Source organism: Lepisosteus platostomus, chromosome 10, assembly GCF_059453375.1.
Source record: "Lepisosteus platostomus isolate fLepPlt1 chromosome 10, fLepPlt1.hap1, whole genome shotgun sequence".
Classification (NCBI taxonomy): Eukaryota; Metazoa; Chordata; class Actinopteri; order Semionotiformes; family Lepisosteidae; genus Lepisosteus; species Lepisosteus platostomus.
In genome coordinates, this window is record NC_142620.1 from 22,101,019 (window position 1) to 22,114,151 (window position 13,133).

Consider the following 13,133-nt stretch of genomic DNA (forward strand, 5'->3'; position numbering starts at 1 on the left):
CACACTCATATTAAAACGTAGACTGCTTTCAGAGAAGTGCACTCACTGATTTCAATTCTACATTGAGAATCCTACTGATAGAGGAAACTGGTAGAAAGTACCATGCAAACACTCTTTTCCATTCAAATCAGGCACTCAGTTTGAAGTTTAACGAAGCAGGGATCAGCACAACACTGAGATGTTATTTTTAGAGATATTCAGCAATGTACTTTGTAGCCTATCATTACTAGAACTCCTTCACTTCCCCAGTCTGAAATGCCATAATTAGAATTTGTTTGAAGGGATGGAAGCCGATTTGGACTACGGCTGTATTTTAATGACCAATGTAGAACAGATGCACCGCCTAAATAGATTTAAAGGGTATGAGAAATACTTCTTAACAGATAAAAAATGTATATACAATTTACAGCTTATGTATTGTGGATACAGTGAGGCCCCTCCAACAAGAAAAACTCCCAGACAAAAAGTGCAAAATGCAAGAAAACATGACTTTGTTCTGTCGGGTCTTTAGATTGCCATGTACGGTAATTTGTAAATCAAACAGCTTAATTTCCACAGCAAAGTGGTTAGCATTGCTGCCTTGCAGCACTGGGGCTTTGGGTACAATTCCAAACCTGGGGTGCTATCTGTGTGGAGTTTGCATGTTCTCCTCTGGTTTGTGTGATTTTCCACCGGGTGCTCTGGTTTCCTCCCACAGTCCAAAGAAATTTTGGTTGATTAACTGGCTTCTGAGTGTGTGCAAGTCTGTGTCAGGACTGGCATGCTGTTCACGAATGGATGGATAAACTCCATCTTGGTTCTGAGTGAGCAGATCATGGCTCATGGGAGTGCCGCCTGTCTGTACCTCTGGCTTCAAGTCCCGGTGCACCACCCCGACATCGTGCATGTGGCTAACTGCCGACACCAGCTTGCGCATGATCCGGCTGGCCTCCGTCTCGCTGAAGAGCCGTTTCCTCCGGATCCTCTCTAGCAGCTCCCCGCCTTTCAGCAACTCCAGGACCATAAACGTGTGCAACTGGGAAGGCAACATGAGGCACGGATTCAGAAAACAACCTAGTAACAGAATGGGTAGTGAAACACAAACTAGGGGATACTAGTGGAAAGCACATGGAAGTGCGTGCTGAGAACAGGAGGCACTTCTTTACCCAAAGGGTGGCAGGACTATGGAACAAGCTACACAGCCATGTACAAGCTGATGCCTTGGCATCTTTCAAGAAGAGGCAGGGCAAGAGGACTTCTTTACCGAGAGGGTTGTGTGAGTATGGTAGAAGCTATTCAACCATGCTGTTGAAGCTGATACCCTGGTTTCTTTGCAGGAACAGTTGGATGAGATTAATTAGCTACTAACTACCAAATAGGCTAGAATCTCTCCTCTTAATGTAACCATACTTATGTAACTGATCCTTCATAAAGGAAACAGTGATAAACATACTTAACACTGATTTCGAGATAGGGAAAATGATAAATATTTTGAAAAAGACATATGAACAGTACAAGAAAAAGTCTCAAATTAAAACCATCAGAATTTAACTTTAGTGTAAATGTCAGGGCAAATGCAAGACAGTAAAACATTTATCACTTGCTAAGCTATAAGCAGCAACAGTATTTAAACAAAGTTCTACACTTCCCAAGCAGACAATATTATAGGCCCTGTTCAGAGAAAAAAGCATTCTCATTTCTGAAACTGTAAAAAAAAGCAATATTATCAGATGAGCAACGACAGCCTCAGTATATTCCATCTGTATTCTGATTTACCTAGTGCAACTGGAATTAAAAACTGGTGTCTGCAATAAATCACAGGGAATAATGAATTCTTTTTGGTTTGCCAAAAAAGAAATCAATCTGTGTATCTGAGCTTTAAGTTAAGAGTTATTACATCTCTAATTAGCCCGAGTAGAAGAAGAAAACATGAGAATGTTGAGGGCAGGCCGAGTTGCTAGATATGCTTTGATCTCCCTACTCGCGGAATGGAGATATTGAGATTGTAATAGCCCTGCCAAACTCATCAGCTCTGAAGTGGTGCTCTGCTTTCTCACAGAAATGAATGCATGCAAATGAACCCTTCCAGCTTATTTCTGTATTGAGCCCACTGATGCAGCAAGCTGGAAGTGGTCAAATACAACAGCGGCAGCTTATGAAATAATCTTTCTGGGGCCAGCTGCTTATTATCCACAGTGGCTGCCTTCCCACTACACTGATGTAAACAATTTTTTATATTTAACAAGAGTGTGTTATAGAAAACATCGGTCTTAAATAACCTTTTCTAAGTATAATGCAGCTAGAGGCCTCTACGTTTCTCTACTCAGACAATTGGATATGTACTCGTACAACATCGTAGATTGCACAACATTGATTTAATTGAATTTAATTAATTTAATGCAAAGTTCGACCTCCTAGTTCACTGACTGGCAAGAACCTAAATTCTGGGTCTAGTCTCAAACAGTCTGAGCACAGGTAAAACTTGTAAAGAGACTACTAAAGAGCAAGCACAATAAATTTAGTCAAAAGCTTGTTAATATGGAAATCAAATCGTGTAAAATCAAATTGATTATTTCCCTGAAAACATGAACATAATTGGTATGAATAATTACAAAATAATAATTCAAGAAACAAAGGATAAATGCCCCATAGACTGGCCCTACACTCCAGTAAAAACTACCATGTCAGAGAATTCAGATCCAAAGTGCACAGTAGTTCTGAAAAGAAGCTTGTTTTTTAAATACATCTTGAGTTTTCTCTCATGAATTGTCCGCTTTCTTTCATATACATTGTAGCTGACACTCGTAGAGCTGCACTGAATTTTACTGATAATGGAGCACAGTTTCCAAGTACTGTAGGCGTTAAGTGACTACTTTTGTTTTGTTTTGTAAGAAGTCAAAGGTCAGCTAGTCTTCAGCCAGAATGCTTATTGGCTATTGGTCAGCTTTCCCTTGCAGGATTAGGCTGGAGACTTTCTCCCCATTATAAAACTGGGACATTCTCTCTATATGGTTCCAATTTGCCAATGTGACAAAGGCTGAGTGAAAATCAACTATAAGGTTCCAAAAATATCAAGTTATATTTTTACAGATTTGAGCTGTCTACACCTTTGAAACGTGTCTGTGCACCACGAAACAGCTCCCCTGACCACTGCTAAATATTTCTCTCAGTAATTGGCTGTGCTGCCATGTAAAGCTGTCAGCTCCAGTTCAATCTTATGAAAGCAAAGCAGCAGTTTTCTGTCAGAGTTGATTAAGTATGGTCTGTATTCTAAAGATAATCAAAAACCCCATGGCTGAGCCAATAAACAATAATAACTTTTCCTTGCACAATGTTGACGAGGGTCAACAAAGGCCAATGGGTGCCCTTAAAAGAATCACCAATTACTTTACAAAACCATTCAATTAAATGGAACCATCATGCAGCACATTGCTTAGAATTAAATCTAATTTTAAGAAAAAGAGCACTAGCCTTTCCTTTGTTCTTCCAGGCAGGTTTAAAACTGAAATTTGAGAAAAAGAATTGCTGACACCATACAATTAGGTACCTGCAGAGAAATTCGCCCTGGGAGAAATTTTGGCTAGCTTTGTGAGGCATCCAGCAGGAATGGAGTCTGTTCTCGCTAATGAGCAAGCTTTTTTTTCTCTGACAACTACCTGTTCCTCTCAGATTGCGGGCAAGCATAATATGCCTGATTTACAACAGCAAGGCAGAGACTGGAGTTGCTCCTCAGGAAGCCATACGAACCAGGAAACCATTGTTTTTGTCTTGAAAACTAAAAAGAAAAGTGATAGTGTCATCTCACAATAAAGTTGAAACAAACTGTATTAAAAAATTACCTGATCGTGATAAATGTCATAAACCTTCACAATGTTGGGGTGCCCATCACAGAGTTTTAAAGCTGCTATTTCCTTGTGAGTTTGTGCTTCCATTCTAAGAAAAAAAGATACAAGTATAAAAAGTCAACATTTAAAGCAGGGGATCTCAAGCCCTGGTCCTGGAAAGCTCCAATCTAGTATGTTTTGTAGGTCACCATTAACTTGCACATTATTAGAGACAAGGAGGAATTCCATTGTGATTATTAAACTGGTGTTTTGTTAAATTAAGAAATGTCAAGTTCATTTAGTGTTAAATTCTATGTGTTGTTCAACCCTTAAGGTTCAGAGTTCTCTTAATTGAACAGATCACTTGTGTGATTCAGCAATAGCTTACAAGTGACATATAAAAAAACAGGACTGTGATTCTCCAAGACCAGTTTTGAGGAGCTATTTCAGAAATACTAGAACACAAAATCTGAGGATTTTTTCTGATTCAATATCCTCAAAATTAGAGTTACTATCATTCCTATTTAAAACAGTTGGTTTCTGAACTATCAAAGCCACATAGCCTCTCTTGTGCACACCAAGTTGTTGTTGAACAGAAAGAGCTTCAAAAACTTGTAAAAGTGAGAACTTTATGAAAAGTCTTAGATTTAGGTTATCGCAAGTACAGGTGTAGAGCTAGGATAGTGTCCATAAAACAGTATTCTGACAGAGATCATTGGGTGTTTGTCTTGAAACAACAAGCTTTTTTTAAAGAATACTTCAACAGAAGGTTCAGTTCTTCAATGGTAGCTTTACAACAGCCCCCAAATAACAGATTGGACAATCAGTAGCACAACAATTTTAATAATAATAAAAAAATATTTTTTTCACCGGCATTTACATCAAGACATTTTTTGCATCTGCCAGTCAGTTAAAAAACTTCACTAACATGTAGAGTGCCTCATCAGGAAAGCTTATCTTGCAGTAGGACCTGATTCTTCCTGAGAAGGAACGTGTCCACTGCTGGTTGTCCCCAGAGAAGTTTCGTACAATTTATACGACATGGCAGACAGAAGCAATCAAGCTAACTCGAAGGATCAAAGAGCGATGCGATGGATGTTTTGGCAAATCCTGACACATCAGGATCCTGAAAACATCACCCAAAGGGCTACCCTACAGGTTAATTTTGCGCAAGTGAAAACGAAGAGGAGAAAACACAAATGCTTAACGTTTCATTGCACTTAACAGTAAACAGGTCCATTGTTGCTGTGCATCATAATTGTGCTCTCTGCCCATGGCAGAGGATGAAGAAATAGGCTGGTACCTTTTGCTGATGATCTTCACTGCGTAATCCTGGCCTGTTTTCTTATGGGTGCACTTCCTGCAGATGGAAAAGCTTCCCTCCCCAAGCGGACTGTCTTTCAAGTCTAAGTCATAGTGCATATAAAACAGGGAGTCCTGCAAACAGGAGAGAGGGTATATGAAAGATGTGGGAGGCTATTGCTTCAAAGTCAACTTCTTAAACAAAAAACAGTTTCTGGTTTTTGATTATCTTTGACTATGAAGTCACCACGAATGATAATGATTGATATCTCCCACTGTGGTCAGTCTGCAGCTCCCTGACTGACTGAACATGTTTGGGATAACACTGAAGTCACCCACAGACACAAAATAGCTTTCAAGAGAAGGTCTTTGTATAAGAGAACGGACAATAATTTAGATTATAGGGGACAAGTCCGAAGGTTTCTGGTTTTCCTTCAACCTGAGCCCTTAGCTAGCTAATTGAACTCCTTTTGTGCTCACTTAGACAAGTTGAAGCCTTTTCTTGTTCTTGAGAAGGAGATTTAAAGAGACATAAAACCTGCCGCACAGTGACTGTTGCAGACTGGAGTTGGGCAACCCTGGTTTAAATTTTCTTGAGCAAGAAGCAGATGAGGGCAGGTGAATGTGGTTTTATAAGTGTAAGATTTACTAAAGTGGCCAAATAAGACCACATTTTTATAGACATTTTAAGTATTTACAGTAAAAAAACTCACAAACTATAATCCTGATACCAAGTATTAATGGATCAATCTGTTTACACGCTTCAACAGGCCTCAAACACGATCCTGATCCCACTTTCACCAAACAAACACGAAACGGAGCCTCTCCCTCTATTTCAATAAACCTGCAGGTTAGACACCAGATGTATGAGAAAACTTTACACTTCACTGCCACTCCCACACCTGACCAAAATGCCACTCAAAGTAGTGCCATTCCAGTACTCCTGTTTGTATCTTCTCTTTCTTGATTAACTGCAACATTGTTGACTGAGCAAGCATATTGTTGCATGAAACAGTGATGATTTGGGTATTTCACCAATTGCAAAGCATTGTTTTGCCAAAACCTTAGCCTGCTTTTCAGAAGCAAACAGAAAAAATGCTGCAGTAAAGAATCACAGCCCATCAGCATTTGCTGCATCACCAAACATCCAAATGTTTTTTATGCAGGCCAGTGGCTGGCTGTCATGCCTGATACTCAGAGGAGGAGTGAGCTGCCCTCCTGTAAACTACATGCTGGATTATTCAATGATAGGGCTCGGTGTTCTCTCACCTTCATCATGGCACTGCGCGCCACAGCTGTGGCCCCGGGCCTCTCGGCACCCCCATGAAACTGGAGAGGGTCATTCATCACGGCGTTGCGTTTGAACAGAATGGAAGGAGCAATGAAGGAGTAGCCCTGTGACACAAACACATTCATAAGACTACAAGTGGACCTGACAGAAGTATTCCAAATCCTCCGACAAAGTCATTGACAAAGCCAACCCAAAGGAACTCTTCAAAATGAATAGTGAAACACGAACCAGAGGACACAAACGGAAACTACCTGGAAGTGCATTAAAAAGCGAGAATAGGAGACATTTCTTTATCCATAGGGTTTTAGGAGCGTGGAACAAGTTACCCCAGCCATGTGGTTGAAGCCTATACTCTGGCTTCTTCCAAGAAATGGCTGGATGAGATCCTTGGATCAATGAACTACCAAACGGGGTTTGATGGTTTCCTCTAATATTTAACCTTCTGTTCTTAAATATTCTATCCAGATATGTGTACCAAAGCACAGCAATAGACCACAAGCATGTAAAGGTAGTGAAAGGTGAACTATATACTCAACCAATCATGGAAAAAGTTCAAATACACTGATATTCCCATCACCTCTCTCAAAATAATGTACTTTCTTTTGCTCATGAAAATGTCATTGTTCCAGGGGTATCCATAATTCAGATTATATAATAATCTAATGCAGGACTGTAAAATACCTGTTATTAATTAAATGAATAATACGATTGACCAAGTTATCAAGAATTGGGGAGCATCACAATATACTTTTTTTTCAAAAAGGCTAAAAAGATGCATTAATATATACATAAGCATAAAGATCAATAGAGACAGCCTAAATCGCATCATGTTCTTTAATTCTGTAAATGCATCTCTCTGTCTGGAGTCTTTATAAGTCACGTTTCATGTTCACAAGTTAAATAATCTTGCCTTTATCGTTATACACCAAGAACTCATTTTCATCCAATTTTGCTTTGTGAGCTTCGAAATGGTAAAGGTTTCTTTCTAACAGCTGCATGGAATGAACTGGAAATGATTGATAAGACAACTTTCTTAATTGCTGCATTTCATATTTGATTGCTTACTTTGATATTCCATTGCAGTCTATGTAATGCCATTTCATTTCATTTGACAAAAGACACAGTGATAAGCTAAGTTTCCAGGCTCGACCTCTGAATTGGTGTTTGCAAAAAAGAGTGGTAAAACATGAATGGCTCTGAACAGCTAAAAGCCAAGAAGAAGTTGGCAATCAGATGCTGAAAAATAATTAAGGAAGACACATTTTACAAATGCAAACCTTTCAATTTTGAGCAATGCCCTATAATAGATCTATTGATCTGGTAGAATCTATAGAAGTACAAGGATCAAAAAGCATAGAATATTTAGTGTAATATGAAATCAGTTGGCTTCAATAGAACAGTGTCAAATTATTCCACTATCCATAAGTTCAAAAGCTGCATCGTAATGTATTTTACGTCTGAGATCTTTTGGTAAATAAAGTAAAATTATACAGGCTGAGACTGTAACAATTATTTCAATATTGAAACAATTTTTTAAATAACATCTTCAGTTCCTGGATTGCTTTCACATGACAGCTCATCAACTTAAATGAAACAAAACATTTTCGATATGCCCTCTGTTCGCACAAACAGAATTGTGAATTACAGAAACAAAACCTGCCCTATACTACAGCGCATAAAAAGGCTTCTCGTAACTGTAAACTAGAATCCTCCAACATCACTGTCATCAGTATTTATGTTGGTCAGGAAGACTTGTATTGATGTTTTTACATAATATATATATATAATAATCGCATATATATAATAATATATAACTTCCTTTGTGACTCAAACGAAAAGTCCAGTCACCTGAAAAATCCGGTCCGAATTCTGAGGCAGAGCGGCTGGTGAGTAGGTGGGGTCCATTTCGGTGAACTCCTCGGCAAAGTTGCTGACATCCAGCTCGTCGCGGATCACCGGCTTAAAAGGGGCAGTGACTTTCTTAGCTGCCAAATCCTCCCAGTTTATTTTCTGCAACATTCAAACACCGATCAATCAACTTGTTGTTCTTTAACGCCCCATATAACAAAATGCCTCAAGGTAATTTCAGAACTTAATAACTACCTACATGCCTTATGATTATGATACAACACAAAACTATATAGAGGTCATATAATGCAAGAGACCATTTGGAGAAAACATGCCGATTCTTGTTTGAACAACATTTCCCAGAGACCCATGGGGAATGACCCACCATCCTCAGTCACCCGACCATTTGGTGGAAGACTGATACCCCCGGTAAATACTGGCTTCCCCATTGTTTGCCCAATCTGCCAACCAATCTGCAATCCATGCACTGCATCAGAAGGAGAAGGAAGTAAAAAAGCAACGAGAGACGTTTAAGTTTAACTACAAGAAGATGGGGAAGTCTACCTAGAGCTTGGAGAGAGCTAGGGATTTCTTTTATTTTGGAGTTTATTATTAACTCTGTATACTAAAAGTGCAACAAAAGTGCACTATTTCTTACCTTAATCCTGCATTCTGTGTGCCTGTCTTCCTACACCACCAGCTGTGTCACAATATTAATTAACTGAACAATTTAGTATTCTTAGAGCACTGAAATTATTCTGAATGTTCATGAACTACAGTGCTCCTAGAGTGTGACCTTTGATCTAGTGGCAATAATGATCCATCCATTATCTAAACCACTTTATCCAGGACAGGGTAACGGAGGATGTTGGGTGCGATGGATGCAAGGGTGGGATTGTGGAAATATTAAAAAAAACTACATATACTCATGCTTGCTCCTCAACTGATTGTTTAAACAGATGTCAGAACATTAGTGACAGTGGTTATATGAGAAGGCAGCAACAGTGTTGGAACACTGTCAAGGGCAGTACTTTACCTGGTAGAAGGGGTGCTTCTTCACCTCCTCTGCTCCTGACGGTCCTGAGCCCAGCCTCTTTTTGGGATCTTTGCTGAGGAGACGCTGAATCAGATCTTTGGCTAAGGGTCCTATTTCTGAAGAAAATGGTGGCTCACTTCTTAATATTCTCCTGTAAGGCAAAAAAACTAGGAATTATTCATACTACATATACCTTACTGTTGCATAGTATTTTTCATTGAAAAGGATCTCTGCAGATGAAGGAGTAGAAGGAGCAGACTCTCTTCATCCACAAAAAAAGTAAAGCTGGTAACAGCCTGGGTTTGCACAAAGCTGCCATGCTGAGGGAATTCACCAATTAAATGACATGGGAGAATCAATGAGACCTTATAAAGAGAGCTTAAACTGGAATTTAGCTGGGGCTCCAGAATGAGTTTCCATTCTGTTTTCAAACACTGCCATGACATCTTCAATGAAATTCTACTGACAGCTCTATTTAGCGTCTCACTCAAAAGCTAGTACCTCCCATAGATATGGGCTTGGAAGAGGGCAGTGATGGAAAGTCTGGCTGTAATATATAGTATGCACAATGAAGTACAGTGTGTTTAAAAAAACCATGGTTTACACACTGCAAACCTCTTACTTCGATATCTCTGTCTGCGAGTTCTTCTCTCCGTCCACAGTGAAGGGGGATGCCCCGGTCATCAGCTCGTACATGAGGACACCGAGACTCCACCAGTCCACAGCCTGGACTCAGGCACGTCAAGACACGCAGATCAGAGACAATGGAAACTCTACGTAGCTTTATCATCACAGCATTGTAAAAAACATTTTTAAACTAAATGTCTCTAAATGTGTGCAGTTTGTACAGGAGAGAGAGTACGTTTGTCATTTCTATAAATCAGGGGTGTCAAACTGATGCCTAGGGTCCTGCAATGGTTGCCTGGTGCCTGTGCCAACCAGAGTTGTCAATTTATCAATTATTATAATTATTCACTTATTTGGACACGTATGGAACATTTCTCTGGATCTTTTACAGTTGGAAAAACATCTACTTCATTAAAAGTTAACTATTAAAAACTTAAATCAGGTGAGAAGATTACAATTACGCAGTTAAATGTTATATAACAGCTAGATTTCAACACCTCTTTCAACAGGTTCTGTTCGCCCTGTACTCATAGCCAGATTATCCTTCCCCCAACTAAATGGGTTCACACTGAAACAACATTTCAGGCAGCTCATTGAAATAATGTGGGGATAGTCTGAAGAGACAGCAAGCCGTTTGTGCACTTCTAAAACTCTTAGATCCTTCCCTTGGGGAAAAAAAGCTCCTTGCTGTATCTTCATGGCAAGGAAATTAAAAACACTGCAAAGTGAAATGATTTTCTCAGCCTGAACACAGAAGAGCCCAGTGTGACTCTGCTGTGAATGGCATGCTTTTCATTTCTTCTCAAACAGAGCAGGTCTCCAGTTTTGGGAGAGGTGCTGTACCTTGTCATGGCCAGTGTCTCCTCCTCTGACGATCTCCGGGGCCATGTATTCAATAGTGCCACAGAAGGAGAAGGCCCTCTCGTTCTGGAAAACCAATATCAGCATAAGAAAACCCCTGACTTTATCTCTGCACATTTCCAAGTCACTATACCACCGGATAAAAGTATGGAAAAAACTATACATATTCAATTAACCAATTTAATAAAAGCATTTATATTCCGATCCAGAAGCATACAATTCTATTTGCACACAATCGCAGCAGATACAAAACTAAAGAAAATCTTTCATTATTTGTGTTGCTAAAACAGAAAGCAATTTTGTGCTATTATATGATTGGCACACTTCCTTGGAAAAAGGGAAAACTAATTCTTCAAAATATTTTTTTAGCTGCCCAGACAGACTCTTATATTAGTCTTCTTGAAGATTGATGTATTAGTTTCTTATTGAGGAAAAAAGTAAGTAAATCACTGAGAATCTTTAGGCAGACATTTTAATTGTTTTCTGATAAAAGACTACCTCATAGCATTATATGGTAACAAAATAGCTAATATGATCAAAGACACATCTTCTCCTGGCATTTTGTTAATATATTCAAATACACAATGCATCTATTTGTGTTTTTAGATCATCAAGTGTTCCGACTCTTGCAAAGTGATTTAGCTGTATACAATAAAATGTGCTTTTAGCAGTCTCTTATGAAACCTTTCACGAGCCCAGGCTTACATCCTGGCTTCTTTCAAGACACAGTTGGATGTGATCCCTGGATCAATCTTTAGCTGCTAACTACCAAACTGGCTAGATGGGCCTCCTCTCATTTGTAACTTTTCCTTGGTTATTATCTCTGCTTAGATATTTACTTTTCTGTCTTCTTGTGACAAAACTGTTTAAAATATAAAAGTATCAACTGGCTTTCTATTTTGGGTTACATTCAATCCATTGCACTCACCTCATCCACCAGAAACTCTTTACTGAGACCGAAGTCTGTGAGAACAATGTGGCCATTGCTGTCCAGGAGAATATTTTCCAGCTTGATGTCTCGATAGATAATACCCAGCTGAAGAAGGCAGAAAGCGGATTTTCAGAGACGTTTTCAGAACAAATTACCAGGTCAAATTTTTCATTGCCAAGTAGTATAAATCCTTGGATTGGAGTTGGATGAATGAAAGGATTAGTAGAAACGTTGGATGTCCTTGACACCTACCTATTTTCAGGATAGCAAATTGTGAATGTTTAGTACTATGCATTAGGGAAAATGAATATAAGCAAAGTCAATTCTGGCTTACGCATCTTTAACAGCTAAGTGCAATGCCTCAGATTCAATGTATGTCTGCACTATGCACTTTTTGCATGGTCTATCATGGTTTTTTTTCACTACTATATATTTATTGTTTTGGCTGTATTATTTATTATGTCAAAGTGTACTGTCTACATTGTGTGGTGTTGTCTGTTGTGTCATCTGCTGTACTGTATATATCCTGAGAGATCAGCATGAATACGAATTCCAATTTACATGTACATACAGTATGGCAATAAACTCTTCTACTCTCTACTCTCCTAAGATTCCAGGAAATTAGGATGCATGTGGAAAAAAAACATTTTATTGGGGAAGACCTATCATATACGATCAGGGCAAAGCAGAACAGAGAAGTACTTCCAGTCAAGTAGTTAATTTTAATGAACTTAGCAGTACGTGTCCAATCTGGTTTTCCTAATGGCCACAACTGCAACCATGCTAAGCTGCTTGGTGGGACAAAAAAAAAAACTGGTCATTGTATCTCTTGTGGGGAATGACCTTCTAAAAGTTCATCAAAACCTGTGAAGTTCTCCATTCTTTCACGGCCATTTCAACAAATTACTCAGGCGCCTGCCACTGACCTCTGCCAGTGTCCTCATTACTACACTTCAGCGCGTATGATGTACATCTATGGGAAGGATCCGGAGATTCTGAGTAGAAATTCTCCAATTATGCAGGAAAGTTATATTACAAAACACCAGCTTCAGATTACTTGACAAAAGTACGGCATCTGCTGTTGATATCTGAATGCATAGTTTAAGGGAACTATTGGTAAAAGTATAGTTCATCCTATTTTTTAAGTACAAGTATTTAATATCCTATATCCTATGAGTACTGAATAAGAAAGAATACAAATAACAGGCCATTCAGCCCATGAGGCTCATATGATTGCTTGTAGTCAACTGACTACAGATTCTTGCCTAGTGTTCCTTGTAAATAAAAATGTAAAGCTCACAAACAAGAGAAGGTGGTTCAGTCTCACAAAATAATATACCCAAACTAGCATATACATCACTAAAAATACAGTAGAATTACAGTAGAGGACAGAACTCATCTGACAAAGAAATCACCAAAACAGAACAAACGACT

General features: G+C 39.0%; 1 protein-coding gene across 12 annotated transcripts in view; it reads right to left on the reverse strand.

Moving 5' to 3' along the window:
- The window catches only part of rps6ka5 (ribosomal protein S6 kinase A5), a 64,331-nt gene that overhangs the window by 18,043 nt on the left and 33,155 nt on the right, over positions 1 to 13,133 (reverse strand). For all 12 annotated transcript variants that reach the window (XR_015941716.1, XR_015941717.1, XM_088648797.1 and 9 more), the window contains 9 exons: positions 11,697 to 11,804; positions 10,751 to 10,834; positions 9,903 to 10,006; positions 9,281 to 9,431; positions 8,245 to 8,406; positions 6,375 to 6,500; positions 5,107 to 5,240; positions 3,819 to 3,912; positions 845 to 1,015 (listed from right to left, as the gene is read on the reverse strand). Coding sequence is in view for 10 of the 12 variants with exons in the window: in XM_088648797.1 (XP_088504923.1) it covers positions 845 to 1,015; positions 3,819 to 3,912; positions 5,107 to 5,240; positions 6,375 to 6,500; positions 8,245 to 8,406; positions 9,281 to 9,431; positions 9,903 to 10,006; positions 10,751 to 10,834; positions 11,697 to 11,804 (1,134 nt within the window). In the remaining 2 variants the exon portion in view is untranslated. The remainder of the gene's footprint in view (positions 1 to 844; positions 1,016 to 3,818; positions 3,913 to 5,106; positions 5,241 to 6,374; positions 6,501 to 8,244; positions 8,407 to 9,280; positions 9,432 to 9,902; positions 10,007 to 10,750; positions 10,835 to 11,696; positions 11,805 to 13,133) is intronic.